The sequence below is a fragment of the Panthera pardus genome, unplaced genomic scaffold (assembly GCF_024362965.1).
Source record: "Panthera pardus isolate Hobbes unplaced genomic scaffold, ASM2436296v1 HiC_scaffold_22, whole genome shotgun sequence".
NCBI lineage: Eukaryota > Metazoa > Chordata > Mammalia > Carnivora > Felidae > Panthera > Panthera pardus.
This window is the reverse complement of record NW_026526788.1, coordinates 54,078,502-54,105,207: the sequence shown is the minus strand read 5'-3', so window position 1 is coordinate 54,105,207 and position 26,706 is coordinate 54,078,502. Positions and strand designations below refer to the sequence as shown.

At 47.6% G+C, this 26,706-nt stretch overlaps 1 protein-coding gene across 1 annotated transcript in view; it reads left to right on the top strand.

Annotated features, from left to right (window-relative positions):
* Nucleotides 1-10,780: 10,780 nt before the first annotated feature.
* Nucleotides 10,781-26,706, top strand: part of PDLIM1 (PDZ and LIM domain 1) — a 48,706-nt gene continuing 32,780 nt past the window's right edge. The window contains exon 1 of the mRNA XM_019445146.2: nt 10,781-10,997. Coding sequence (XP_019300691.2) covers nt 10,902-10,997 — 96 coding nt within the window. The 5' untranslated portion in view covers nt 10,781-10,901. The remainder of the gene's footprint in view (nt 10,998-26,706) is intronic.

The following is a 26,706-nucleotide window of genomic DNA, read 5'->3' as shown; positions in this document are numbered from 1 at the left end:
ATGGTATTCCACGGTATAATTGTGCCATTATGTATCTAGCAGCCATCTATTTTTGACACTTAAGGTGTTTCCAATATTTCGCAATTATGGACAACTCGATGGTGAACGACCTTTTACACGCTCTTAGTACCTTAAATGCCTACTTTTTCCTAGACAAATTCCTAGAAGTGGAATGGCTAGGTCAAAGGGCACACCATATTTAAGGCTTTTGACACACACACATTGCCACCCAACGGTTGACAAGACCTGTCAGTTCTTCCTTGGCACTTCTCTTGGATTTGTCTTTACCTCTTTGTCACTAAGAATTCATCATCCTACACCCTCCCTCAACCGGTACCACTCCCTGAAACCTCTTCTTGCTTTGTACCCACAAAATGATTGTGGGTTTGGAGGTGCCCTCATCACCTTCTGCTTGGGAGTCCAATTGTAGGCAACAGTCTTTAGTATTTTTGAAACGTTTCCAAAGAATTAAAGTGGGGCTCCTTAACATGGAGCATGGATCAAGATGGGCTGGGCCAGGGCAGGTGGTGTGCAACTAGGGGGCACTTTCCAGGAACCTGTGGGAGAAACAGGCCAGAGGAGATGGGGAGGGGGCTCCAGGAAGAGAAACTAGAATTTTCAAGAATTGCTGCATAAAAGGGACAGAGAGGAGGCTGAGCTTTCATCCAAGGGGCATCAGAGGGTCAGCCCAGAGCAGGATCAGGCCCGGGAAAGAATACAAGAAGGTCCCATTGACCTAGAAACAATGAAGTCCCTTATATACAGCAACCTTTCCATGACCCTGCAAAAAAGATCCAATCTCCCCCTTCCATTTAAGGAAAAGCCTCTCCTGTCCTGTTCCTCCTCCAGTGACCACGTCATTTCTCTCCTTCCCTTACAACAGAATACCTCAGAAAGCTATGCATACCTGCTGTCTCCCGCTCTTCGGCTGCCTTCCCGTCTTGAATCCCCTCCAATTGAGATTTTGCCCTCACCCTAACAAACTCTGCAATCGGGACCCTCAAGGGCCTTAACAGCGAGAAGTTTGGCTGATTCTCCGTTCTCAGCTCCCTGGACTTTTCAGACACACCTGAATACTCCTTTCTCCTTGGCTCCCAGGTCGCACTCTCTCTAGGTTCTGGTCCCGCCTCACTGGTGGCTCCTTCTGGATCTGCTCTGGCTGCTCCTCCTCATTCCCCAGCCCCCGCATTCACAGTCGGTGGGCCCAGGCCCATTCCCTGCCTGCCCCCTTCTTGTCCCTGTCCCCGGTGCCCTCATCCATCCCCTCGGCCTAAAAATCCCCTGTGTGCCCGCCTCTTGCCTGGGCCTCTCTCAGGCCCCCAGCCTCCTACATACAACAGCCTGCTACACATCTCCACAGAAGTACCTACTGGGGAAGTCTGCCACTTAAATATGTCCGGACCCAAATTCCTCAGGGTTCCCCCAAAGCTGCCTCTCCCACAGGCCTCCCTGTTTCAGTTAATGGCAATTCCATCCTCGTAGCTGCTGTTCAGGCCGGAACACGTGAGTCATCCTTGACCTCCTGCCTGCACCACGCTTCCCATCTGTCAGCAAATGCCATAAAATACAGCCAAAATCCAAGCACCGCCCCCAGACTCCTCTGCTCCCACCCTGGGTCCCCAAGCCAGTGTCATCTCTAGGCTGGATTCTTGCAGCAAGCCACTCCCTGCTCCCCTGCTGCCGCTCCTGCCTGCTCTGCCATTCGTTCCAACACAGCAGAGTGTGGGGGACAAGGGGCAGATCTGTTAATCCACAGCAAAGCCCTCGGACCTTCCTCTTGCTCTCGGTGGTTCTCAGATGCCCCACGCGGGAGGCGCCGCCCGGTTAGGTGCTGGTATTTCTCTGACCTCATCTCCACGACTCCAGGCGTTCAGCTCAGCCACAGCCCCTGCTGAGGAAGGTGCCAGGCTGGTTCCCATCGTTGTGCCATTTCCTCCGCCTGGAATGCTTTCCCCACATATCTACGTGCTCGCTCCCCTGTTCAGGTCTTGACTCAGATCACTTTCCTGGAGAAGTCCTCCCTCATCACTTTCATCATTTTATCATTCACATTCACAACCCATATTTACTTTTCGCCATAGACTGCAACACCATCTATCATCCTATATGTTTTTCCTTAAAAAAACAAACAAAAACACATTGCATTTGGGGGCACCTGGGTGGCTCAGTTGGTTTGGGGTTTGGCATCTGTCTTCGGCTCAGGTCATGATCTCACAGCTTGTGAGTTCTGCTTCGGATTCTGTGTCTCCTTCTCTGCCCCTCCCTGCCTCACACTCTGTCTCTCTCTCTGTCTCTCAAAAATAAATAAACATTAAAAAATTTTAAAAAAACATTTCATTTGGAGATCGGTTCAAGATCACAGAAAAAGAATAAAGACAATACAAAGAACACCCATATATCCCTTACCTCATATACGTATTGTTAACATTTTATCCCAGTTTTACTCTACACCCCCCAACACACACACACATGCACATTTTTTTTTCTGAAACATTTGAGGATAAGTTACATATACATACATGTGGCCCTTTACCACTAAACACTTTCTCGTGAATTTCCTAAAGATACGGATATTCTCTTACACAACCACAATCTAGTTCTCTACTTAGACACTGATACTTTTGAACATTGTTGTAAATTGAACATTGAACTTTCATCTAATCTCACATCTGCATCCATTTTTTGCCCTCCCCTCCCAGATACATTGCATTTAGATTGTCTCTTTATTCCCCTCTAATCTGAAATGTGTCTACAAGCTTTGTCTTTTATGACATTACCCTTTTTGAAGAATACAGTCCCTCCCCCATCCCCTTATTTATTTACTTTTTCTCCTCTGCCCTCTCCTTGGAAACATCTCCTTGGGAGCTGGCAACCACTAAACCCCGCCAAATACCTCCCCATCCCTTTAGATTTCAAAGGGGGTGGTTTGATGTTTCCTTGTGATTAGAGTCAAGTTATGCATTCCTGACTGGAATGTTACATAAGCAATATTGTGTCCTTCTCAGGATATCATTGTCTGAGCCACACAGTGTTCTTTTGCTCCTCACAGGTGATGTTAATTTTGATCTTCTGGCAAGATGGTGTTAGAGTTTGCCAAGTTTTGTTGTTGTCTTTTTGTTGTTGCTTTTCCCCCTTCATATCTGATAGGCAATCTGTGGGGAGAGGTTTTAAGACTACGCAGACACCCTACCCTGCTTCTCATCGCACTCTCACACTTGACTTTGCATCCAATGATGATTCACACCCAAATTAATTCTTACCATGATAGCTGCAAAATGATGGTTTTCAAACTCTGGCTATTCCCTCTACATTTACTACACGGGGTTTAAAAGTCTACTGTAAGCAAGAACCTTTCCTGCCCCTTCTTCCTTCCTGCCATCCTGCCTGCCTGCCTGCCTTTCTCTGTCTATCCATTTATCTCCTGTGTGGACTTGTAGCTTCTTACTTTTCCCAATAGGCTAGAATTCCTTATTATTTTAAGAAATTGCCTCAGATGTGACCAGCTAGAGCCCCTTTAGCAGGCTTCTGTGCTCCCAGAACACGCCCCCACCACTTTTTCAAGCACTTTCGTACTCTCTGCGTAACAAGCTAGCCCAGGCTAATCTTGTACCCACCCTGCTGCTGCTCTAGAATTTCTCTGAGAAGTCTTGGCCTCCTCCTGTGGTATTTAGAAACCAAGATCAGGATACCAGGTGTACTCATGGCTCTGGAGTATCTTTGCTTGTAGGCCCTTTTGACTGGAACACATATGCATGCAAATTCACGTATACATACATATACTTACTTAAACACATACACACCTACCTAAACATACATACACAAAACATACCATATGGTTCACTTGTTTTGTTTGTCCATCACACTAAAATGTAAGCCCCACCAGGGAGAAAATTTGTGTCCATTTGGTTTGCTGTTGATTTTCTAGCACAGAGAACAGCCTGTAGCAAATGATAAGTGTCCGGTAAGTGGTTGTTGACTAAAAGAGAAGAAGGAAACAACAGGCTGCATGATTTGCCAAACTGTCACAGCTGACAAATGGCAGAACTCTCTTTCTACGGTGCTTCCAGAATAGGAGCTACCCTCTGGCTAGGAGCGCTGTTGTCTTCACTTTCTCCCCTTAATTTTTTTCTGACCTCTTTGACCTCCAGACCTCTGTAGGTTACATCAGCTCTAAGGGATTTATAACCTCAAGCCGTCAGCAGGTGGGAGGTGAAGGCAGAAGCTAGGTGGTTAGGCTTGAGAGTGGAAGAGCCCAGGCCCACATCATCCTGTGGTGATGGCTGGGACCTCTCCTCAGCCTGGACTGTGATCTAACGCAGGGAGTAGGGGGACAGGTGGTGGCATCACCTTTGCCCGCTGGCCTCCAGCTCTGTTCTCATGCAGCACCCCCTCCCTCATTGCTTCCCAAGGAATGACCACATGAGAGTAGAGAGCTAGAGGTAATAGAAGAGGAGACAGACCCAGTGGGGGCAGTGGGGACCCAGCGGGGAGGAAGCTACCCTCAAGGAGCCCTGGCGTCATGGAAACTGGCCTGCCACTCCATCTGTCCTCAAATGCTATAAATAGTTGGTTTCAGTATCAGCCACGGCCAGACGAGGCCAGCAGCACAGGCCAGCCCCAAAAGGAAATGGATTTGAGGGAGGATGTCAGAGAGAGAGAGAGAGAATGGATGGAATGAGATGAGGCTAAGGGAGTGCCTTTGCCTGTCCCCACTGCACACCACATCAGATCCCTGGCATTCAGAGCCCTCCCCACAGAACTTTACAGCCTGCCTGTCATCCCATAAGGTCACTCCAGCAGACCATCCTCTGCCTTTCCTACTACCTTGTCCTGTTTCTGCCACCTGGTATGGCCTCTCTGCTTCCACATGTGCTCATACTTTTAAAGCTTTTTGCAGGTTCCACATCCTCCAAGGAGGAAGTCCAAAAAACCATTCCTGAAGGATCTAGTCGAGTTGAGTTGCTGGCACTAGGGCTGTGGGTGTGCATGCCAGTGAAGTGGGAAGATCTGGTCCTTGGGACCTCCATGAATTGTGGGCCTGAGGGGTCTTTCTGGAATCGTAGGAAACTCTGAATAACCACCTGCCCCTCCCTCTTCTATTACAAAGCTCTTCAGACCCTACCGCTCTTCCTATGCTTCCCCAGCTCAGACTTTGCCCTGTTACTTGGTTGCTGAGTGATTTTAGGAAAATCTCTTAACCTGTCTGGGCTTGTTGCAGGCTGGGTTCCCTGGTCCCAGAGACAGAGTGAAGCATGCAGGATGTTTATTAAGGAGTGCCCTCGGGCTCCATGTCTGCAGAAGGGAGTAGGGAGGAGACTGGATTGGGCAGAGAGGGAAGTTGAGCTGCCACATAGGCCTGTCGGGCTTGACCTATTCCACAGGGAACTCTGGGGCCAATACGACCCAGCCAACTTGTCCCACCTTGGGCCCAAATGGTCACTTCTTTGTCCCCACCTAGACCAGTCATGGGATACAGGCAGCATGGGGAAGCGCATGCCCTTGGGCAAGGCTGCTCTTCACAGTTGGAGGCACTCCTCAAAGGGGTGGGAAGCCTGAGGCTGTCCCCCTCCCAGGAGCTGGAACAAGTCCTTCCACGAAGGGGGTCCAGGGGTCCAGGGCGGTGGCTCCATGCCTCTGCTCCCTCTGGTAATAAGGGCATCGTGACGCTTCACTGGGCTCTTGTCCAGATGAAATGCAACAATGGATGTCAAGTTCTAGCACACACTCTGACTCATAGTCACTGTTTAGTAATGAGGCAATGTTCATTGTCTGGGTATTGGGCTAGAGTCTGTTGGGTAACTGACCCCAAGCCACCTTCCCCCATTAGGGGAAGCGGCCAAAGGGTGACTCCAGGTGAGCTAAAGACTCAAATTTAGACTTTTGAAGTTTCTCTAGATGAGGTTACATATAAAGCCACAGAAATAGAATATCAGCAATGAAATATGTTGTTCATCACACAACTTTAAATTCAGGTCCCATTAGCAGACAAATTACATTGTTTATTAATCTATTAATTATCTTGTGAACAACACAATTATATGACATTGTCTTCTTAACTTCTTCAATGTAAACATTTAATACGCATTGCTCTATGATCCAGGTTTGCAATCTCTTCTTCTTTTATTTTTTTCTTTAAAGTTTATTTATTTTTGAGAGAGAAGGGGGGAGGTGCAGAGAGAGAGAAGGAGATACAGGATCTGAAGTGGGCTCTGCATTGACAGCAGAGAGCCTGATTGTGGGCTCGAACCCATGAACCCTGAGATCATGACCTGAGCAGAAGTCAGACACTTGCTTAACAGAGGCACTCCTCTTTTAATAAGCACGGATGCTTGAGAAATAGCAGTGGTCCAGGCCTCTCTACCTTTGATAACTTTTGTGCCACCTGTCAAGGGAGCCAGGAGGCAGGTGGACAAAATAGCTCTGGTCTGCTCTGGGCAGGGCCAACCTGCACCACTAGCTCATCTGTCCACATCCTCACCAGGCGGGAGGCCAGGTCCACTGCTTAGGTGTCTTTACGGCCCGCCCGAGGCACCACGGAGCATGCTCGGTGCCGAACGGAATCTGAGAGGCGCCCAATCCCAAGAGGCCACTTCAGGATTTCCCTGTCGGCTGGAGCAGGAAGTGGGAGAAAAGCAAGAATTGGGAGTCCATTCCCTGTCCGGGCCGTGGCACAGCCGGGGGCACCTCCCCGGGCCGGTTCCGCCACAGGCCGTCCTGGAGCCGCACGGGGAGGAGCCGCGCGTGGATCCCAGTGAAGGACGCGCCGACCCTGGGAGCGGGGCTGGGGACCAACGGGGTCTAGACTGGTGGGATAGGACTAGGCAGGGAGAGATGCCTTTGTTTTTCAAGACTGTGAGCTTGAGTTTCAGTTCTTTTTAAAGAAAAGAGAAGGAAGTCAGTCGCTCGGGTGTGATTTGGCTGGGGCAGTTGCACCCGTTTGGGGAGTTGAGAGCCGCTGCGACCCCGCGCCCGCACTCTCTCTGGGCCAGCGGGGCTCAGATCCCCCTTAGGGGTAGAGTCTAGGAGTCAGGTCCCTCAAGAAACGCTTAGCCCAGGGGAGGGGTCCTAGCGGCGATCTCCAGGAATGGGGGCTCTGCGGTCACAAGTACAGGACTTGTCCTGGAGATTAAATAAAACTATAGTTCAAGCCTAGCCCAGCCTGGACTCCCTGTCCTTAAGAACTGGAGCTGTTCCAGGAAGCCAAGTCTCAGCACAGTGGCTCTGGAGGGTCCTGGCAATGGCTCGCTGGGGAGTGGAGGAATGGGGGGGGGGGGGGGGGGCGTTGTGTTCGCTACATCTGCAAGAAGCCTTACTGGAGGAACCCACCAGCAGTCACCTTCCACCCTGTCCACACTGTAAAATTGAGAGCTGGGAAGGCCCACTGTCTCCCCTGATTTTCTGGACCACTTTTTCCTACCCTCCTTGCTTCCCATTTCTCCTGAATTCTCCTGCAAGTCCCCCCACCCACCCACGGCCAAATATTTGATTGATGAAGGCTGTTTAGGTCAATAAACTTTTATGGAATGCATTATAATAATAACAATAAGACAACTGAACTTCGGAGAGGTTGCTTAAGGGCCTTCCCTTAGTACTCGGCTTGAGTCTAGGGTCTGAGGGACCTGGAGAGTATAGATAAACAAGTAACAGTGTTTAAGATGAGACAAGGTTGCTTGCATTTGCAAGGGGTCAGAGCTGTCAATCACTGGGTATTTTCTGAGTACAAGCTGTGTGCCCATCTCAGAGCTAGCTTCTAGATAGAAGATGAGGTGCCTACCCTCCACCCCAAAACACTAGCATTTAGTCTCCATCCATCTAAGGACCTTGTTTTGAGAGAGAGAGAGAGAGAGAGAGAGAGAGAGCATGCACATGGGGGAGAGGCAGAGGAAGAGAGAGAGAATTTTTTTTTAATGCTTATTTATTTGAGAGAGAGAGAGAGAGAGAGAGAGAGCAGGGGAGGGGCAGAGAGAGAGAGAGAGAGAGAGAGAGAGAGAGAATCCCAAGCAGGCTCCACACTGTCAGCACACGGAGCCCCACACGGGTCTTGATCCCATGAACACTGAGATCATGACCTGAGCCAAAACCAAGAGTTGGACACTCAAACTACTCAGCCACCCAGGCACCCCTCTCCTAATTTTTGATAGCAGGTAGGCATCATTTTTATTTTTTAACATCAAATTAACAAATAATTTTGTTTATAAATAATACTATTGGGTTTACACATAATTTTGTAAACTCTTTTTTATGTATTTTGAAAGCACATCCCCTGCCTCCTCGTACCCTTCACTGTTTTCATGTTCATGCTGTGTACTATTCCCTCACGGCCATACCATATTTAGCCACTTCTCTGTTACTGCTTGATTCCAGTTTTTTGTCATTATAAATAATGCAGCTATAAATATCTTTGTACATATAGCTTTTTCCTCCTTTGAAATTATGTCCTTGGAATCAGTGCCCAGAAAGGGGATGACTGGGTCAAAGGGTTGACTGTTTCATAGCTCTTGCTGTGGAAAGCCGGACCGCAACCAAGAACATTTAACAACCAAGAACATTTAACATTTAACGGCAGCTGTGGACTTGGACGACCTCACAGCAGTACTAGGGCCCCATATTTGTAAAGAATATTGCATGCAATAAGCACTCATTGGCACCTACGATGTATCAGGTTCATGCCAGTGGGACACCTGGGAAGAATGAGAGGCAGCCCCCTGCTCTTGGGGAACACAGAGGCTGTGGCTTTTCAACCTTTTTCTCCTCCTAGACACAAAATATTCAAAACTACTGCACATCTAAAGGCAGACTCAGAATTTAATGATTCCCCCAAATTCTGCAGGGACTTGAAACACTAACATGTTTTCTAATCCACAGAAACTAATTGAAGAGGGTATATGTTTGGCTTCGATGAAGCAGGTGGCTGGTTCCTGGCTATAACTCCATTCCTTTTTTCTCAGATTCAAGGAAGAATGTCAGGTTGCGGGGGTGGGGGGGGGGGTGGAAGGGATGTAGAGATAACATAGATCCACTTTGAGCAACCAATTCGAGGCATATGCATTTGTGCTGTGACACAATTGGACAAATAAAGTATTTGTTTATATGCAAATCTGTGCACAGTGCTCCTTGGTAAGTATGCCGGGGTCACAGAGACAGAGCTCTGCTTTTAACAAATGCATACAGCATGTGCTGTGTGCCAAGCACTGTGCTGGGGCCCAAGTGCCAGTACGAATGAGCGCCAAGAAATCTATGAAGAACCTGGGCCCAGGGAGGCAAGGTGGTCATAAGGGTGGCCAGTGAATTGCAGTCCTTACATACTACGTGCCCGGCACTATTCTAAGCACTGGGATACAGCAGTGATCGAATTAGCTCCCCTCCGGGAACTAATGGTTAGAGGTGGGGATGGGACAAACAATAAGGAAAATATTAAGTATATGTCAGATGGTGATAAATACAATGGAGAGAGATAAAATAGGGAAGGTAAGAGGGCAGTCTAGAGAGAAGGTTCTAGATTTCTTAACATTTATTCATTTTTGAGAGACAGAGGGTGAGCAGGAGAGGGACAGAATCAGAAGTGGGCTCCAGGCTCTGAGCTGTCAGCACAGAGCTGATGATGTGGGGCTCGAACCCACTGATCATGACGGGAGCCAAAGTCAAAGGCTTAACTGACTGAGCCACCCAGGCGCCCCTGGAGAGAGGGTTTGAAATTGAGTGCACTCAGCAATGGCCTGTATGATGACATCTGAACAAAGAGAAGGCCATGGATGGCTGGAGAAGAGAATTCTAGACAGAAGCCCTGCTGTGAGGCCCTGAGGCAGGAGCAGGGCCAGTGTGGGGTAGGGGTGGGGGGACAGTAGGAGGATATGAGGTCAGACAGGGAGTTGGGTTATTCTGTGAGTGGCCTGGTGAGCGTTTGGACTTCAGCCTTACTTGGAGTGCAGACCCAGCTGACAGCGGGGAACCTGGTCTGGTCTGGCGTGGAGAATGCACTGAAAGGCCAGGGTGGCAGGGAGCCCAGTTACAAGGCAGGTAGCAGGCTGGGAACTCAAGTTTTTGTCCTCAACTTAGGGCTCTTTCCACTCGCTTAGCCCTTGGCCCACCCCGGACTGGACGTCTGAAATGAAGGTCAGAACCTACGGCGAACTCGAACTCCGAACTCCCGTCTGGAGGAAAGGTTTCTAGGAAAGTTGTGAAGTCCGGTCACAACATCGTGCGATGGTCTCATTAGCATTAGGAAAGTTCCAGTGTGAGCTTCTGCAGCACAGGGAGCCTGGGCGGGGTTACGGTTACATCACTGACCAGCGGTGTGGCCTCGGGCGAGCCTTCTAACTTCAGGCCGGCTCACTTAGTTCATCTGTAAAATGGGGTTAATCACCCTGACTGCCCCAGCGCATCCCATGAGATCATTCGAAAGCACCTTTTAAACATCATTAGCATTCACGAGAAGCAAACGTGAAAATGCAGTGGACCTCTGAGGGCTGAGTTAGCACAGCACTTCCAAACTCATTTTCGAAAGCGCCGAGCCCGGCTTTGTCTCCGGCGCGGTGTGTGTGTCGGAACCTGCTTGGCTCGCACCTAGCACCCGCGGCGGGGCTGGGAGCGGCGGCGGCCTGCGCGGGGAGAGGGGGGCGGGCGGGAGACGCTGCTGGGGCGGGGCTGCGGAGAACCCGGACCCCCCGACCCGCCTCGGGGCTCCCCGGGCGGGCGCGCTGGGCGGGGAGCGGCCGCGGGCCGGGCGGGGCGGGGCGCCGGGGCGGAGCCGTCCCCGCCCCCGCGCGCCCCCACCCCCGCGCGCTCCCTCCTCACGCCCTCCCCAGGTTCCCGGGGCCCGCGCCGCGCGCTCTTTCTCCGACAGCTGCCGGGAGCCCAGCGCACCGCGTCCTGCACCGTCTGTGCCCTCGGGTCGCCCCGCCATGACCAGCCAGCAGATAGTCCTCCAGGGCCCGGGACCATGGGGCTTCCGCCTCGTGGGGGGCAAGGACTTCGAGCAACCCCTGACCATTTCCCGGGTAAGAGCGCTCGGGACGCTCAGGGAGCGGGGAGCACCGAGCTGGGGAGCGGCGGACCCGGAGGGGATCTGGGGGAGGGGGTCCGGGGTCCCGCGGTCGCGCTGCCTGGAGACCAATGTTAGGGAGCCCGGGCCCGAGCTAGCACGGCCGGTCGCATCCAGGTGCGCCTCGCGCCAAGCGCTCCCCGTGCGCCTGGGGCCTCCGCCCCTTCCCCGCCGCTGCGCTCCCGGGCGAGGCGAACGGGCGGCGGCCGGGCGCGCACTGCCGGTGTCAGCGCGCGCCAGAGAGGGGGCAGTTTTCGTTCTTTCGCCACCGAAGCGCGGCCCGGCGTGTGGGCGCGCCTTGTCCACGCGCGAGGGCGTGAGAGTCCCCGCAGCTACCGCACGCTGGCAGGTATCCCGTCCCAGTTCTTCACAAGTCGCCCGAGTGGCTGAAAGTAGATTGGAAGCAGCTGGAAAGACCTGGAAGTGAGGTGGAGTAGGTGGGAAGTTTACCCGGGGCAGGTGTGATGAATTTCTGAAACAACTGGTTTTCCACTCTTTGGACTTAACTCCGTGGCCAGGTCTCCCCTCGTTCCTACCTTTTGGAGAAAGTACCGGATTTTGGAAACAAGCAAGCCCAGATAAACCCTCTTGGACATTCCCCTCCTCCTGCGGGAGATGGCCATGCCTTATTTCTTCCTGCCGTTCCCAGGTTATCAACCGAACAGCCACTTTTGCCCAGGGATACTGGGTGGGGAGGAGTTTTCACTTTGCGTGGAGGGGGAATGCTGCTTGAAAGCTTCTTGGGCCTTTGGGAAGGCCCAGGTGTAATGGGAGACCACCAGGCCCATTACCCTGGAATAAAGCAGAAACCCTAGGGAGACTCAGACTCAGGGTTTGGAGTCCCAGGCTTAGGTCTTCTAGTCTGGACTAACTGTAATGTCCCAGTGGGAGTTGCCCTATTCACTGCCTGCATCTAAAAGGCAGCCAATAAATATTTTCCAATAAATGAAAAAGCATTCCCTGGTGTTAACACCCTACCTAGAGGCCTGGTATTCCATTTTGAGGGCCATCTGCTTGCTGAAGCTGACCCTAAACTTGCCTCCCCAGTCATCTGAACATCTCTTTGTTCTTTGTGGGAGGATGGAGAGGGAAGGGAAGATCCCTGTGGGTGTTTTGTTTGTTTTTACTTAAATCCCTGCCTCCAGCGGCTGAAGGAATATGGTGGGGGGTGCCGGAGGCAAAGAATTGGGGAGCCTCTTCTTGGATTCTCTGCCAATCACTGTCCCGGCCATATTTCCTTCCAGGTAGGTCTAGCCCAGTGAGGTCTTCTCTGACTATCCCGTCCCCTAAAGGGGCAGGTGACTCAGATCTTAGGCCCTGTTCCCCCTTTGTTCCACCTGCTACCCTGAGGGGACTTCTTTTATTATTCTTACAGGTACATGCTGTCTTCTCAGATACCAGCCAAATTCCTCAAGTGTAGAAACTGTGCCTTCTCCTAATCTAGACCCCTGCCCCCAAGCCTGGCACAGAGCTGAACCTGACTGTACCCAGTCAGTGTTTGCAGGCTTATTAATAAATGCTTGTCCTGGGAAGGCACATTTAGACTCGCTTACCTCATAGTCCATTTGTCCTTGCCCTTTGTGTCTATAATTAACCTGTCAGCCCTTTCCACTTCTGAATTTATATGTGGCATTAAACCTTTTTTTAAGAAGTGGAGGCTATATTGCCTATCTGTTAAAAGGGCAGTTACTTCCTGTCATTTTAACTGCTTTAAAAAAGTGCAAGTGGCACTGTGCAGGAATGACTATGTGGCATGGAAACCACAACACGAAATTCTTTGGTTTGTACCTTCATATGTTTATTCATTTGTTTATGAGCTCGTTTACGTTTAACGAGCTTATACTGTGCAAAGCCTTGGGGTCCCAGCTATGAGAGGACACAGCTCCACTTTCAAGGTGTCCGTGGTCTAGTGAGGGAAGCTAATCTTTATAATGCCCTTGGCAGTGGCTTTGACAAGTGACAGTGACGCAGAAGAGGGGACGTTCTCATGCTCTCCGTTATACAGTTGTTTCTTCGTGTCATTATTTCTACATGGGATAAAAGATGTGTCTCCTCACCTCCTGGGGATGAGAAAGTCATCCTCAAGGGGCCCTGAGGTGGTTGTCTGAGATCTTATGGTGGTCTGGTTTCTACTTCTTACTTGAGTTGTACCTGGCGGTGAGCCTTCTTACGTTTTTGTCTCTGAGATGGGGGTAACCCCGCCGTCGGCTGCCCGTTGAGGAGCGTGAGAGTGCTCAGGGAACAGGAGAGGGGAGGTGTGAGCACTGACAGAGACACACGCCTTCTGGCTGGCCGGCAGGTGCACTGCATTTATCATCTGGGGCAGACACACTTTGCTGGTATGGTTTTATACACATAGACTTTGAGTCTCCACGCCAAAGCAAACCATAAAATTAGGCCAGGAGAGGAGTACCTTTCATTTGAATAAATGCATTTGCTTTCTCTGGCGTGAATTATTCTGGTATTGGCTCCAGTCTTTTGTGAAGCGACTAAAGCTTCCGGATATAACTGTAATCTTGCATGCTTGAAAGGGGTTCTTTTTCTTTTTTGTAATAAAAAAAAAAGTCATAAAATATAAATGCATTGGAAACAACTATAAAGTAAATACCTGTATAGTCCCCCACTCAGGACAAGAACTAGAATATTGCCTGCGCTCCAGAAGTGCACCAGACATAATCCTATCTTGACATATGGTAATCACCTCCTTGTTTTTTTTTCTTTATAGTTTTACCACCTAAATATGTTTCCTGAACACCATAGCTTAAGTTTACCTGTTTCTGAGCGGAATCATACAGAACACATTGTGTGTGTAGTTCTTTTACTCCTCATTGTTTATTTGTATTATTGTGATAAACTTAAAATTTCAATCCAGGTTTTCAACTTTAAATGGGCATGAACCAACTTGCTTCCTCTTCCCAGTTTCTACCCCAAGGCCCCTACTGTGGACTCTGTGATGATCTAGCCACGTATTTGCCTCTGTCCTCTGAGATTTTTTTCTCTGTCACTTCCTGCTCCAAATCTACAGTTGTCTCTCCTTAAGGTTTTTTTTCCCCCCATATCAATATCTTATTTCCTCTAGTTGCTTTCAAGGGAAGCCTTCAGAGAATCCACACCCAGACCGAAATTGCTGCCCAATTTATGTTGACTGTTTTTCTGTCCTAGCAACTGACAAAAGACAGGAAAGGGTGGGGCCAGAGATAAGGGGGTGCTCTTGGTGGGAGGAGCTGTTATTTGCCTCTTGAGTAAGCCTTTGCTAAGAGCAGTGTGGTTTTATGGGGAATGTTGTACCCTTTGCTCGGGTGTCCTAAAGGAAGCTCAATGATGGATACTTGGTAGCCAGAGGGTCTTTTCTGATTTTTAGGAGTGTTCTTTTCAGACTGAAGTAGATTTACATCATGTCCTAAGGGTCGAAAGAGCAGGGCCTGTCAAATTGTGAAAGGCAAGAAGTGTCCATAAAGGCTCACTATATTTTTATAGCCCTTGCCCCGCACCCCTCCTCACCTGGGAAATACTAGCTGCTCCAGCTGACCATGGTTGATCGAAGGCGAGAGGAGGAAGAGGGTCAAAGGGAAAAGCACTTAAGTGCTTTCAATAATTTTTTTTTTTTAAGTAATCTCTACGCCCAGGGTGGGACTCAGATTGACAACCCTGAGGTCAAGAGTCAGTCACATGCTCTGACTGAGCCCGCCAGGTGCCCCTGGAATAGCACTTAAGCGAATGCTTGAGCCTACTGGCAGGAAATTCACCAAGCAGTGTTGGGACCTTCTGATCAAATACTCTGCCCTTGCCCAACCTTCTGCATGCCAGGATTTGTCTTGAAAGAGGAGAGGGGGAGAAGAATGACGTTCAGGTATTGTAGCGCGGCAAAGGACCAAGAGGAGATTATCACCTAACCGCTGAGGTCACACTCTCCTTGGCTCATCAGGACTGGGAAAAGCACCAAGCAGTTGCTTTTGTGCAGAGAGCAGGGACTGGCGGCTCCTTCCCGAGGATGCCACCCCATTGTTCCACAGAGAGCTTTGCTTTAGGTAATTTGTTTGAATTTACATAATTTTACATTGACTGAACTACTTCCTTGTAAAGAAGAGGGTAGAAATTGGTTAAAAATGAGCAAAGGTGGCTATGTCAGAAAATCAATTTTTAGAGGATGATTTGACTTCCAGTGTGTCTCAGGAAAGCCTGGGGAAAACTGCCAGAACGTCTGTATGGTACCTGGTAACATGTCCAGGGCGGAGACTCAGGCTGAGCTCCTCTCCAGTCCTGAGCACCACACTGGGTGACCCTGGGCACATTGTTCACCTTCTCTGTGGTTCAGTTATCCGTAAAGATAAAATAACCAGCAAACCCACTGGTTTTGTACCCTTTGAACACAAGGGCCTACTTCTTCACTGTTAAGAAATGTTTCAGCTTTAGGCAATATGGTATTGGTTGTACCTTCGACTATGAGTTGATTAAGAAAATGCATTCTGAATTCAGAAGTGCTTTCAGATGATTCTGTGTTGTGTTATTCATCCGTAATTATCTGTGTTCAGATGACTCTTGTGTTAATCATGAGATTGGTCTGGCTTCAAAGCCCACAGCCTTAGTCTCTATCTCATAATAATCATTTTAACAGCGGCTAACGTTTCTTGAATGCCCACTCTGTGCTAGGTGTGCACTTGCATTATCTTCTGTGTTCCCCACAACCCATGACACAGAGACACAGGACGCTCCGGCAGTAAATTGCAAAGCTGGGATTTGAAACGAGGCAGACTGGCTCCCAGGCTAGCTTTAACCACTGTGTTCTGCCTCTAGATGATCCCTGTCAATATTTCATTGGTGGGAATCTTGGCACATAGCTCCAAGAAGTGCTAATGGTGGTACAGGTACAATGTAAGGGGTAGGGAGGACCCTCCTGGGCTCCTCACCCCAGAGCCTATCATACCCATGAGAGTTGGCCGTGGTGGCCTTAGCCCAGGTGCTCCTGGAGCTCAGAGCATCCCAGAGACCAGCACTTCCCCTCCCTAATCCCCAGAAAAGCCAGAAGCCATGGCCCCACCTGCGAGAATTGACAGTCCAGCTGTGGGATTCCATGACCACGTGGCCAGTGGAGAACAGAAGCACAGAGGATTTGAAGGATTAGAGAGAAGCCTGCCAGGGTGGGTAGGAGGGGATTTGGGGGCAGTTTTTGTGTCAAATGAAGATGACTAGGGATAAACAGATCCACGTTGCTCAGCCACTCATGGGCCTGGAAAGTGGCAGCCAAGCCAAGGCCAAAATGAAACATACCCATGAAAGCCTAAGGGAGAAGAAGGTTATTTCTGTATGGCACTTAGCACCCTGTGTGATTGTCGATGTCGTTAGCCTCATCGTGGGCGAACTGGAATGCTCCTCCATAATTGAGGCCTGCGGTGTGCTTTCACGTACGTGGTACACTGCCTTCTGGGCAAATTCCATAAACCTTTGAAATGATTTCCTGAAGAACACTATGGTCTTGAAGGAGCCTGGGTTCTTGACCAAGGACTGAGAGCCCAGTTTTTATAGATTGGACTACTCATATTACCACGTGAGACCGTAAGGACACAGGTATGACCTACAGAAGATAAAGATGTCTGAAATGCATATGGATAGATTAAATTCAGATAGGGCCACAAGGTTTTACATCCATTTCTTTTCTTTTTTAAAAATTTTTTTTAATGTTTTGTGTTATTTTTGAGAGACAGAGAGAGACAGAGCTTGAGCGAGGGAGGAGCAGAGAGGGAGGGAGACACAGAATCCAAAGCAGGCTCCAGGCCCCAGGCCCCGAGCACAGAGCCCGATGCGGGGCTCGGGCCCACAAACGCGAGATCATGACCTGAGCCAAAGATGGTTGCTCAACCAACTGAACCACCCAGGCGCCCCAACATCCATTTCTTTTTTATTTATTTATTTAAAAAAAAATTTTTTTTAACGTTTATTTATTTTTGAGACAGAGAGAGACAGAGCATGAACGGGGGAGGAGCAGAGAGAGAGGGAGACACAGAATCAGAAGCAGGCTCCAGGCTCTGGGCCATCAGCCCAGAGCCCGACGCGGGGCTCGAACTCACGGACCGTGAGATCGTGACCTGAGCTGAAGTCGGACACTCAACCGACTGAGCCACCCAGGCGCCCCATCCATTTCTTTTTTAAATGAATTGTAAAAAATACTCATGCTTCTGAAGCTGAACCCATACCCATACCCTATGACCAACAATTCTGATAGTTAAATACTCCATAGAATTGTGTCCATATGGGCAGCAAGATACATCAAGAGTTTTCAAAGCGGCACTATTCACGGTAGCCCCAAACTTGAATAATTCCAGTGTCTAGCAACAATAGGATGGATAAACAACTAGTAGTAGAGTTAGAGGACATAAAACACCACCAGCAGTTGTAGGAATTGCAACTCTGCACAATGACATGAAAGAAACATGTAAAAGGGAAAATACTATGTGATTTCAGTTATGTAAAATTAGGCAAAATTAATCCATGGTGTTAGGAGTCAGGGTCAGGTTAGCAATGGGAAGGCGGTAGGAGGGGCCTTCAGAAGTTCAGTTCGGTTTCTTTACCTAGTGCTGGGTTCGTGGGTGCCCTCTCTGTGTGAGACTCTATCCAGCTGTGTGTTTATGATTTGTGCACTCTTCTATATGTGTGTTACACTTCAATTAAAAGTTTCTATAAAAACTTGCATGCTTGGGGCATCTGGGTGGCTCAGCTGGTTAAGCATCTGACTTCAGCTCAAGTCATGATCTCATGGCTGGTGAGTTCAAGCCCCACATCGGGCTCTGTGCCGACAGCTCTAAGCCTGGATCCTGCTTCGGAGTCTGTGTCTCCCTGTCTCTCAGCCCCTCCCCCACTCACACTCTGTGTCTCTCTCCCTCAAGAATAAGTAAACATTAAAAAAAAAAAACTTTCATGCTTGTTATAAAAAAAATTAACGTAACAATGTGGAATGCATAAGGTTAAGACCCCTCCCCACACCCTTCCCCAGTCCTGCTTCCCAGAGGTAAATAAACTCTTGACAGTTTGCTGCAAAACTTTTCAGACTTTTCTCTATTCGTGTAACATTTTTAACATCAATGTGCCATGTCATAGTAACTTACATGTCACGTAGACATCATTGCTTTGTACCTTCTGCCTTATTTTTACTGCAGCAAATCAAAAGTTAAAGACATCTTGATGTCATGGTGAAATGTAGTCTCAGAATCAGCCTGCTCTGGGCTCAAACTCTGTCTTGTTCACTTACTAGCTCTGTGTCCTTCGGCAGGGATAGCCCCTGAAACTTCAGTGTCTTCACTTGTAAGGTAGGGATAATAGTAATTGTCTTCAAAAGACTGTGGTGGGGATTAAGGTGATGTGTATAGAGAGGCCAGCACCATAGTGAACGCCTAGAAGGCATCAGAACGCAGTGCTATTAGATAAATACCAGTGGTGATCTGTGTATTGAGTGCTTATTATAGGCCAGACATTGTTCTAAACTTTTGACACCTGTAATGTCATTTAATCCTCCCAACAAACTAATGAGGTTGCTGCTATTATAAATTCCATTTGATAAGTAAAGAAGCTGAGCTATAGAGAGCACCTTGCCCAAGGTCATGTGGTTAGTCGATGGTTGGGCTTTGGGTTATGGATGGTAATTATTGGAGCGATTTAGAAACACATGGGGTTCATAAAGGCTTGTTTGTGAGATTCGGTGATTTCTTGATAAATTAGGGTGTTCTATTTTTTTTAACTCCTTTTTAATTTTATTCCTACCTAAGAAATAGTGTTTGGTCTTTCAGACTAGGAGAGCAGTCTCTGAGTTGTCCTTCCTCAGTGTAATAGCTTCCTTCACACTAACCATGAAGTAAAGCTGAATTAAGGCACAACTCATCTACAAGCACCCAAACCCTACTCTATTGCCTCATTTTGTTGAGAAAATGGTTACAGTGTAACATTTTGAAACTTTCTTGAGGATTTTCAGGGGAACCTGTATAAGCAAGCTCATACAGCTTCTGTGACTATAATGTAGCTTCAAAGTGTGGGCCATACCTGGGCCCACAAAGAAATTGAGTTAAAAGTACGACTTGAGAGTTCAAATTCCACATCTAAATGGCATACTGCAGGGAAGCCTGGGTGGTTCAGTCGGTTAAGCATCCAACTTCGACTCAAGTCATGATCTCACGGTTTGTGAGTTCAAATCAGGCTTCTGCTGTCAGCACAGAGCCCACTTCGGATCCTCTGTCCCCCTTTCTCTCTGCCCCTCCCCTGCTCATGCATATTCTCTCTCTCTCAAAAACAAACAAACAAATAAATAAATAAATGGCATACTGCAGGGTTGGGTGCTGTTCTGTTGCCCACCTCAGAATCTTTTAAATTTATACCCTACTTTGATACAGCCATTAAATCCGTGGAGGTTGACCCTAACGATACATGGCACTGAGACTGAACTTGAATTCCAAATTTCCTTATTCCAGTCTTCTTTTATATAATGCTGAATTATATCATTTATGCTATCTCACCTACTCGTAAGAAGAATTTAAGGTGATTTACAACATTTCAACATAACACACATCATACGGTTTAAAATAAAATTGGACCATAGAAGAGGAGAGAGATGTGCCAGACCTTTAAATCAGATGGTTTCTCTAATTGCATATCACACTGAGCTGTAAGGGTTCTGGCCAAGGCAAAATAGCAACCATGTTGAGTGATTCAGCATCTGGAATGAAATTACTTGTACAAAATGAAGTTTGCATATCACCTTCAAGGGTGTTGACCAGCATGATGGAAGCAATACACACACACACACACACACACACATACACATACACACACGTGTGTGTGTGTGTGTGTGTGTGTGTGTATAAAGATTTTATCTTCAAAAAAATTTTTTTAACATTCATTTTTGAGAGGCAGAGTGTGAGTGGGGGAGGGGCAGAGAGAGAGGGAGGCACAGAATCTGGAGCAGGCTCCAGGCTCTGAGCTGTCAGCACAGAGCCCAACGGGGGGCCCGAACTCACGGATAGCAAGATCATGTCCTGAGCTGAAGTTGGACACTTAACCGACTGAGCCACCCAGGCGCCCCATTTAAAGATTTTATTTATAAATAATCTCTACACCCAACATGGGGCTCGAACTCAAAACCCCGAGATCGAGAATCACACACTATACGGACTGAGCCAGCCAGGCACCCCTATACATATGTATGCATGTGGTGCACATATATGTATCATGTGTGTGTGTATATATATATATGTGTATATATATATATGTGTGTATATATATATATATGTGTGTGTATATATATATATGTGTGTGTGTATATATATATATATATATATATATATATATATATCACGGTATGTATATATTTATATTCTGTTTCAGTAAGAGATAGAGAAATACTCTTCTCATGGATGTTTCTTTCAAGGGCCTTTTGTGTATCTTAATAGGAGTGTAAGCCCTTGAGGTTGTTTCTGGAGGAAGATTTTAGGGTCTATTTTTTGCTTACCTTGTAACTTCAGGGAGAGAGCTTTAGGGGAAGGGGTAATCAAACCCATGTTTCCAAACCTGATGAGCATCAACATTTTCTGGGAAGCTTTACAAAATGTATAGATTCCCCAGGGGATCTGATGACTGGCCTGCCTGGGAACAATTGCATCATCCTTGCAAATATCAGAGTTTTCCTGAGTTCTTGGTAACATGGCTCCATTTCTGGCCTGAGGTGTAGATACCAGTTCCAAGGGGCAAGGTTAACCGTGTTCTGTGAACATTCAGGAAATTGCCCTATATTCCTGTCCACAGGTGAAAGAACCTTCTGAATAGAGATAATTTTTTTCCTTAGGGAAAAAAAGCTCTGCATCAGAACTGTTTAAACTATTTGGTGACTATTTAGTTAAAATCGCTTTCTCTGTCAAAAGGGTAATAATTCAGTTTGTCATCCAGGCTGGAACACTGCTAAAAGTGAAATGGAGTGCTTTTGATAATTAAGCTGGGAAAATAGGTTAGTGTCCTGAGCCAACTAGGGTGTCTCATAATCCTAGCCATAAAAGCATTTTACATTTAATTTTGCTTTACATAACTTTAAAACTAAGCCAGTGATCACACAGACACATTTGCATGAGGGGTCAGGAGGCAACATAAATGAGTTTTGACTTGAGGGTGAGGTAGTGAGAAAACTATTAGGTAGCTGCAAGAGTGGTTGGAGGTTTCTGTCTGTTAGTGCACACTCCATGGAGCTGTGAGTTTTCTGATAAGTGGCAACTGGTACCGTGTTTCTGTGTCGGGGGCGATAGAGCGTGGCGGGGGGGAGGCTGTGCCGAATGGAGAGCTCATGCCTGATCTAAGGGGGCAGAGGCTTCTCAGCCAGTGCTGATTGTTTAGGTCCAGAATTGCCAGATTTCTCACAAGGAGCTGAGAATGTAGAGTTTTGTGTGAAATTTACCAATATATAAATATTGGCGAGTTTTCCATTGTTCGTCAAAGTAGTCTTTTTAGAAAACAGCAGGGTTCTTACAGCCTGGTCCGTGTTTACGTCTCCAGCATCATCCCCTTTCTCTCCCTTTACCAGTCCACATGCTGTGCCTGTAACTTGCATGCTCTTTCCTGCCTCCTGTAGTGCCTTTACACAGTTTTAAGCAATACCTCCTCTTGGGAGTCTTCCCTGATTCCATCCACTGGCTGTTGTATGTGCCCGTCTCCCTCAGGAGATTGTGAACTCCTTGATGGTACGCACCATCTTTTTCACAGCTGCATCCAGTGCCTTGTGTGGTTCCCAGAATCTGTAAACAGTAACTTGTATTTCTGGAGCTTGACCGTGTGCTCAGCCTGAATGATTTCATGCAATCCTTATAACAGCCTTCTGGTGTCAGGACTGTTATCACCCATGTCTCCTAGATGAAAAGAGGTGAAATATCCTGCCCAAGGACACTTAGCTTACATGTGACAGAGACACAGGACTTGAACCCTGACCGTCTGACTTCAGAAGCCACATCTTTTTTTTTTTTTTTTTTAAGTTTACTTATTTTTGAGAGAGAGAGAGTGTGTGTGTGTGTGTGCATGTGTTTATGTGCATGCAAGCGGGGAAGGGGCAGAGAGAGAGGGAGACAAAGGATCCGAAGCAGGCTCTGTGCTGACAGCACAGAGCCTGACGCAGGGCTTGAACTCACGAATTATGAGATCATGACCTGAGCTGAAGCTTAACTGACTGAGCCACCCAGGCGCCCCTGGAAGCCACATCTTAATCAACAAGCTACACTCTCTTTCAGAATGTACTTAAGGAATGGCTGGTGAATGCATGACCGAGAAAGAGAAGACAGGAACAGAGGAGGGATAAAATAGAAACATGCCATTATCACAGAGGAGCAAGGGTATCTTTTCACTTATGGCCAGCGGGTATGCAAAACATTCGGTTCTGTGTAACAGCTGTGTTTAGTTATTTAGATGTAAATTGAAGAAAGCGGGAGAGCTCCATCGCAGTTCTATTCTGCACCATTTAGAAGTTAAATTAAACTCCTCAAAAACCTTAAGAGCTCAGGAGTCTGGCAGCAAGGCTTTAAAGATGCATCAGGACCTTGCAGTATAGGGTGGTTGTATGGCTTGACCTCTGAGCCAAGTGTCTGCCTGGGGGCTGACGGGTGAGACAGACGTTAAGTGAATTCTGCAGAAAATGGCAGGTTGTTCATTAATGGAAATGGTTGTGCCTAAGCCCATTTGTTCTCATGAAGCAAGAGTGGTGTTGTGTGGTCTCTGGGGAAGAAAGCTGGTAGAGGGTTTTTGAGGATGTCTCTTGAGCTAATGTGTCTGTTTCTTCGGAGGAGTGTACAGGATTGCTTTGTTAGACGTTGAAGCTGACTCCACTGTGAGCTGGTTCTAATGGAATTTGATGGTCAGGAGGAAATTAGAATAGACAGTGTGGGATACGGGGTTAAGTGGTTAGACTCTGGAGCCCACCAGCTGCGTAGCCTCATGCAAATAGCTTTAACCCCTGTTCTTTCATTTCTTCAACTGTAAGGATGCAGGTAATACCAGTTAGCTACCTGCTAGCATGGCATGAACACTGATAGGTTAACCCTCGCCAGGTACTTAAACTGTGCCTGACACATAAGAAGCATGTATGAACTGTTGGCTGTTACGATTATGATGAACAGTGTCGGGAAGATGGGAGCTCATCATTCAGGATGGAGACCAACCAGGGTTGTAGACACGGGTCTTCTCCCAGTGCCATGTTCTGATTTGGGTATTTTACTAGGGCGGGGTCACCGGGCCCAGCCCAGTACAGAGCAGCAGAGATGCTTGTCCTGGGGCAGAAAACCCCAGAAGTTTGTGACACCAGTTCCTTGTGCAGGAGGCTAAGGCAGAGGAGTCTTCTTAAATCTGGGTTTCTCTTTGGCTCTGGCAGTTAGGTTGGGAGCATCTCCTGTGGCATCTTGGTAAACAGAAAGGGGGTGGAATTTGGGATGAGGGGATGTGCTTTCAAGTTCAGGCTCAAGCCTTTAGCTGTGAGAACTTGAATCATTCATGGCTTCTCTGAATCTCAATTTCCTTATCTGTGAAATTGTCTTTTTTAATTTTTTTTAAAGGTGTATTAATTTTTGAGGGACAGAGACAGAGGGAAAGCAGGGGAGGGGCAGAGAGAGAAAGGGAGACACAGAACCTGAAGCAGGCTCCAGGCTCTGACCTGTCAGCACAGAGCCCGACGCGGGGCTCGAACTCACGTACTGTGAGACCTTGACCTGAGCCAAAGTCAGACGCTTAACAGACGGAGCCACCCAGGTGCCCCTTTGTGAAATTGTCATATGTTGGTGGTGAGGTCATCAAACACTAGATTGAATGTGAAAGGGCTTTGCATTGTTTAAATCCATTTTTTTTTTTCAAAAGTAAAAGTGATCTGTTTCTCTGTGTGATCTCATCCAAGTCCCAGCTGATGATATTGTCTTATAACTTTCTGAGATTTCCCTTAGCTTCCCATCAGTTTGTCTTAAAAAAAAAAAAAAAAAAAAAAAATCAGACCAGGAAACGGGGTGGTCAGGGCCCAGTTACTCAGGCTTGGGACTCTCAAGACTGGTTCTAGCTTGTCCAGGACCTGTCGGGATGTACTTAACAGAAATGCCTCTCCCACAAGACAGTTTGAACCAATGCTGGAAATTCCAGAGTTCTTAGAAGCTGAGCATTTTAAAGTAAAAAAGAAACTTCTATTTTCATTTTCTCAAGCCTGTCCCTTCCCACCCCACCCCCATCTCATCATTTTAGTTTTGTGGGTAGTTACATTCCAGGATAGCGCTGTTGAGGGAAATGATTATTTGATTCCTTTTGAAATAGCCATTTATGAAAGGGTATAATAAAGCAACATATTATATATTTAACAACACTAGATATTTTAGATTCAGTCATTCATTGGACAAATATTTATTGACTGCGCCAGGCACTGAGGATACCACAGCACAAAAGGCAGACAAAATCCTGCCCTCACACACCTTACTGTTTAGTAGGCCCTCAGGCATTAAGTCAATAAACCCACAAAATAGATTTACAAATCTAATGTGACAAGTGTCATGAGGAAGAAAAACAGTGTGTTAGAAGGAAGGCGGGGATCTACCTTAGATTGGAGGTCAGGGAAGGCCTCTCTGAGAGTGGGTCATTTAAGTGTGACCTGAAGGAAGAGACTGAGTTAATCAGGACAGAGGTTACAGGAGATGCTAAGGCCCTGTGGTTGGAGAGAACTAAGGAAGGCCATGTAGCTAGAGCTTAGATGGGGGGAGTGGTATGATGAAGGTGAGGAAGGAAGTGTGGTCTGCACGGACCTTGTTAGTGATTCTGGATTTTATCCTAAGGGGTCTCTTTAACGCTATTAGATTTCACACTAATAGATTTCACACTATCAGATTTTATGATAGATGGGTTCCATCAGGCTGCTCTTTCTGGAGATAGAATTTGCCGACAGAATTATTGCCAATCCCAAACAGAGTAATGCCTGGGGCCATTTTTTTTTTTTAAAGCAAGCTCTATGGCCAATGTGGGGCTTGAACTCACAACCCTGAGATCAAGAATCGCATGCTACACCAGTTGAGCAAGCTAGGCGCCCAAGGTCTCTTGCTTTTTACAAGCCAGATCTCTGGTAAATAGATGATGGGAAAGCCAGAAAGGAAGGTTAGGAGGTCACGATCCCTGCACTGGCTTCCTGCTACATTCCAGAAGAGTTTTGCCTGATAAAGTCATAGCATGTCTGAGCTGGAAGGGACCCCAAGGATCGAGTCATCCACCCCTTATTCCCTGGGGTCAGGGAACTGTTGGGAGGGATGGGCCATGACAACAGCATCGCACCAGCCATCTCAGAAGGGTCAGTGTTTTCAGATGGGTGAGGGCTGAATAGAAACTGTGGCTACTAGGGCGCCCGGGTGGCTCAATCGGTGGAGCGTCTGACTTCGGCTCAGGTCATGATCTCGCGGTTCGTGAGTTCAAGCCCCACGTCAGGCTCTGCGCTGACCGCTCAGAGCCTGGAGCCTGCTTCAGATTCTGTGTCTCCCTCTCTCTCTGCCTCTCCCCCTCCCCCACTCACACTCTGTCTCTCTCAAAAATAAGTGAACATTGAAAAAAAAGAAAAAGAAACCATGGCTGCTGAAAACTGCATCAGCCACAGAGGCCTCCCACACAAACCTTGTGTTCTGGTTTGGTGCCTCGAAGGGCCTCTTACCCATGGTGTGGCTTTGTGGAGACACCTGGACGTTCACAGGATCTTCCACGGTGGCTCCAAGGGGAGGCAGGATGCCCTGAGCACTGGGAGTCTGGGTGTGTTGCCACCACTCTGCTCCCGGGGGACTTGGAATCCCATCAAGGAAGGTCTTTTAATACCACAAGTCATAGACCAACCCTGGGATGACAGTAGTATTTTTAGCATACCTTGGTTTAGAAAATACCTAGTAGCAAACAATTACTCTGTGGTTAGTACTGCTTCCGAATGAGTTTGTACTTCATTCATTGCAATAACATCTGTAGTTCACTTGAAAAATAGCTGTACATCTGTCGGTGTGTGAAGCAGGATATTTATTCAGTCCACATGTATTGCTGCTCAGTAGGCAAATGGATTTGACAAGCCATTGCAGTAATTGACTGGCTTTCCCCAAGCATGGGTGGCCCATAAATTGGGAACTGCTAGTTCAGAAGCATTGGCCTGGAGCACCCAGTGGGCTCAGTCAGAAGACCGTGTGACTCTTGACCTCAGGATTGTGAGTTTGAGCCCCACGCTGGGTGTAGAGATCACTTAAAAACAAAATCTTGAAGGGTGCTCGAGTGGCTCAGTTGGTTAAGTGTCTGATTCTTGATTTCCACTCAGGTCACGATCTCACGGTTCGTGGGATTGAGCCCCGCATCGGGCTTTGTGCTGACAGTGTGGAGCCTGCTTAAGATTCTCTATCTCCCTCTCTCTCTGCTTCTCCCCCGCTTGCTCGTGGTTGGTCAGTCTCTCAAAATAAATAAACATTTAAAAAATAAGTAAAATAAAATCTTGGGAAAGAAAAAAAAGAAGCATTGGGCTGCAGAAAACCAGCCACCTATAGGAAATGATCCTAATTGTAATCAACTTCTCAGTGGGAGGAAACAGACCATGTAAGCCGCACCACCATATTTCAAAGTATTCTTTATTGCTTTTTTTTTTAATTACGAGAATAATTCAAGATCATTGTAAAAGC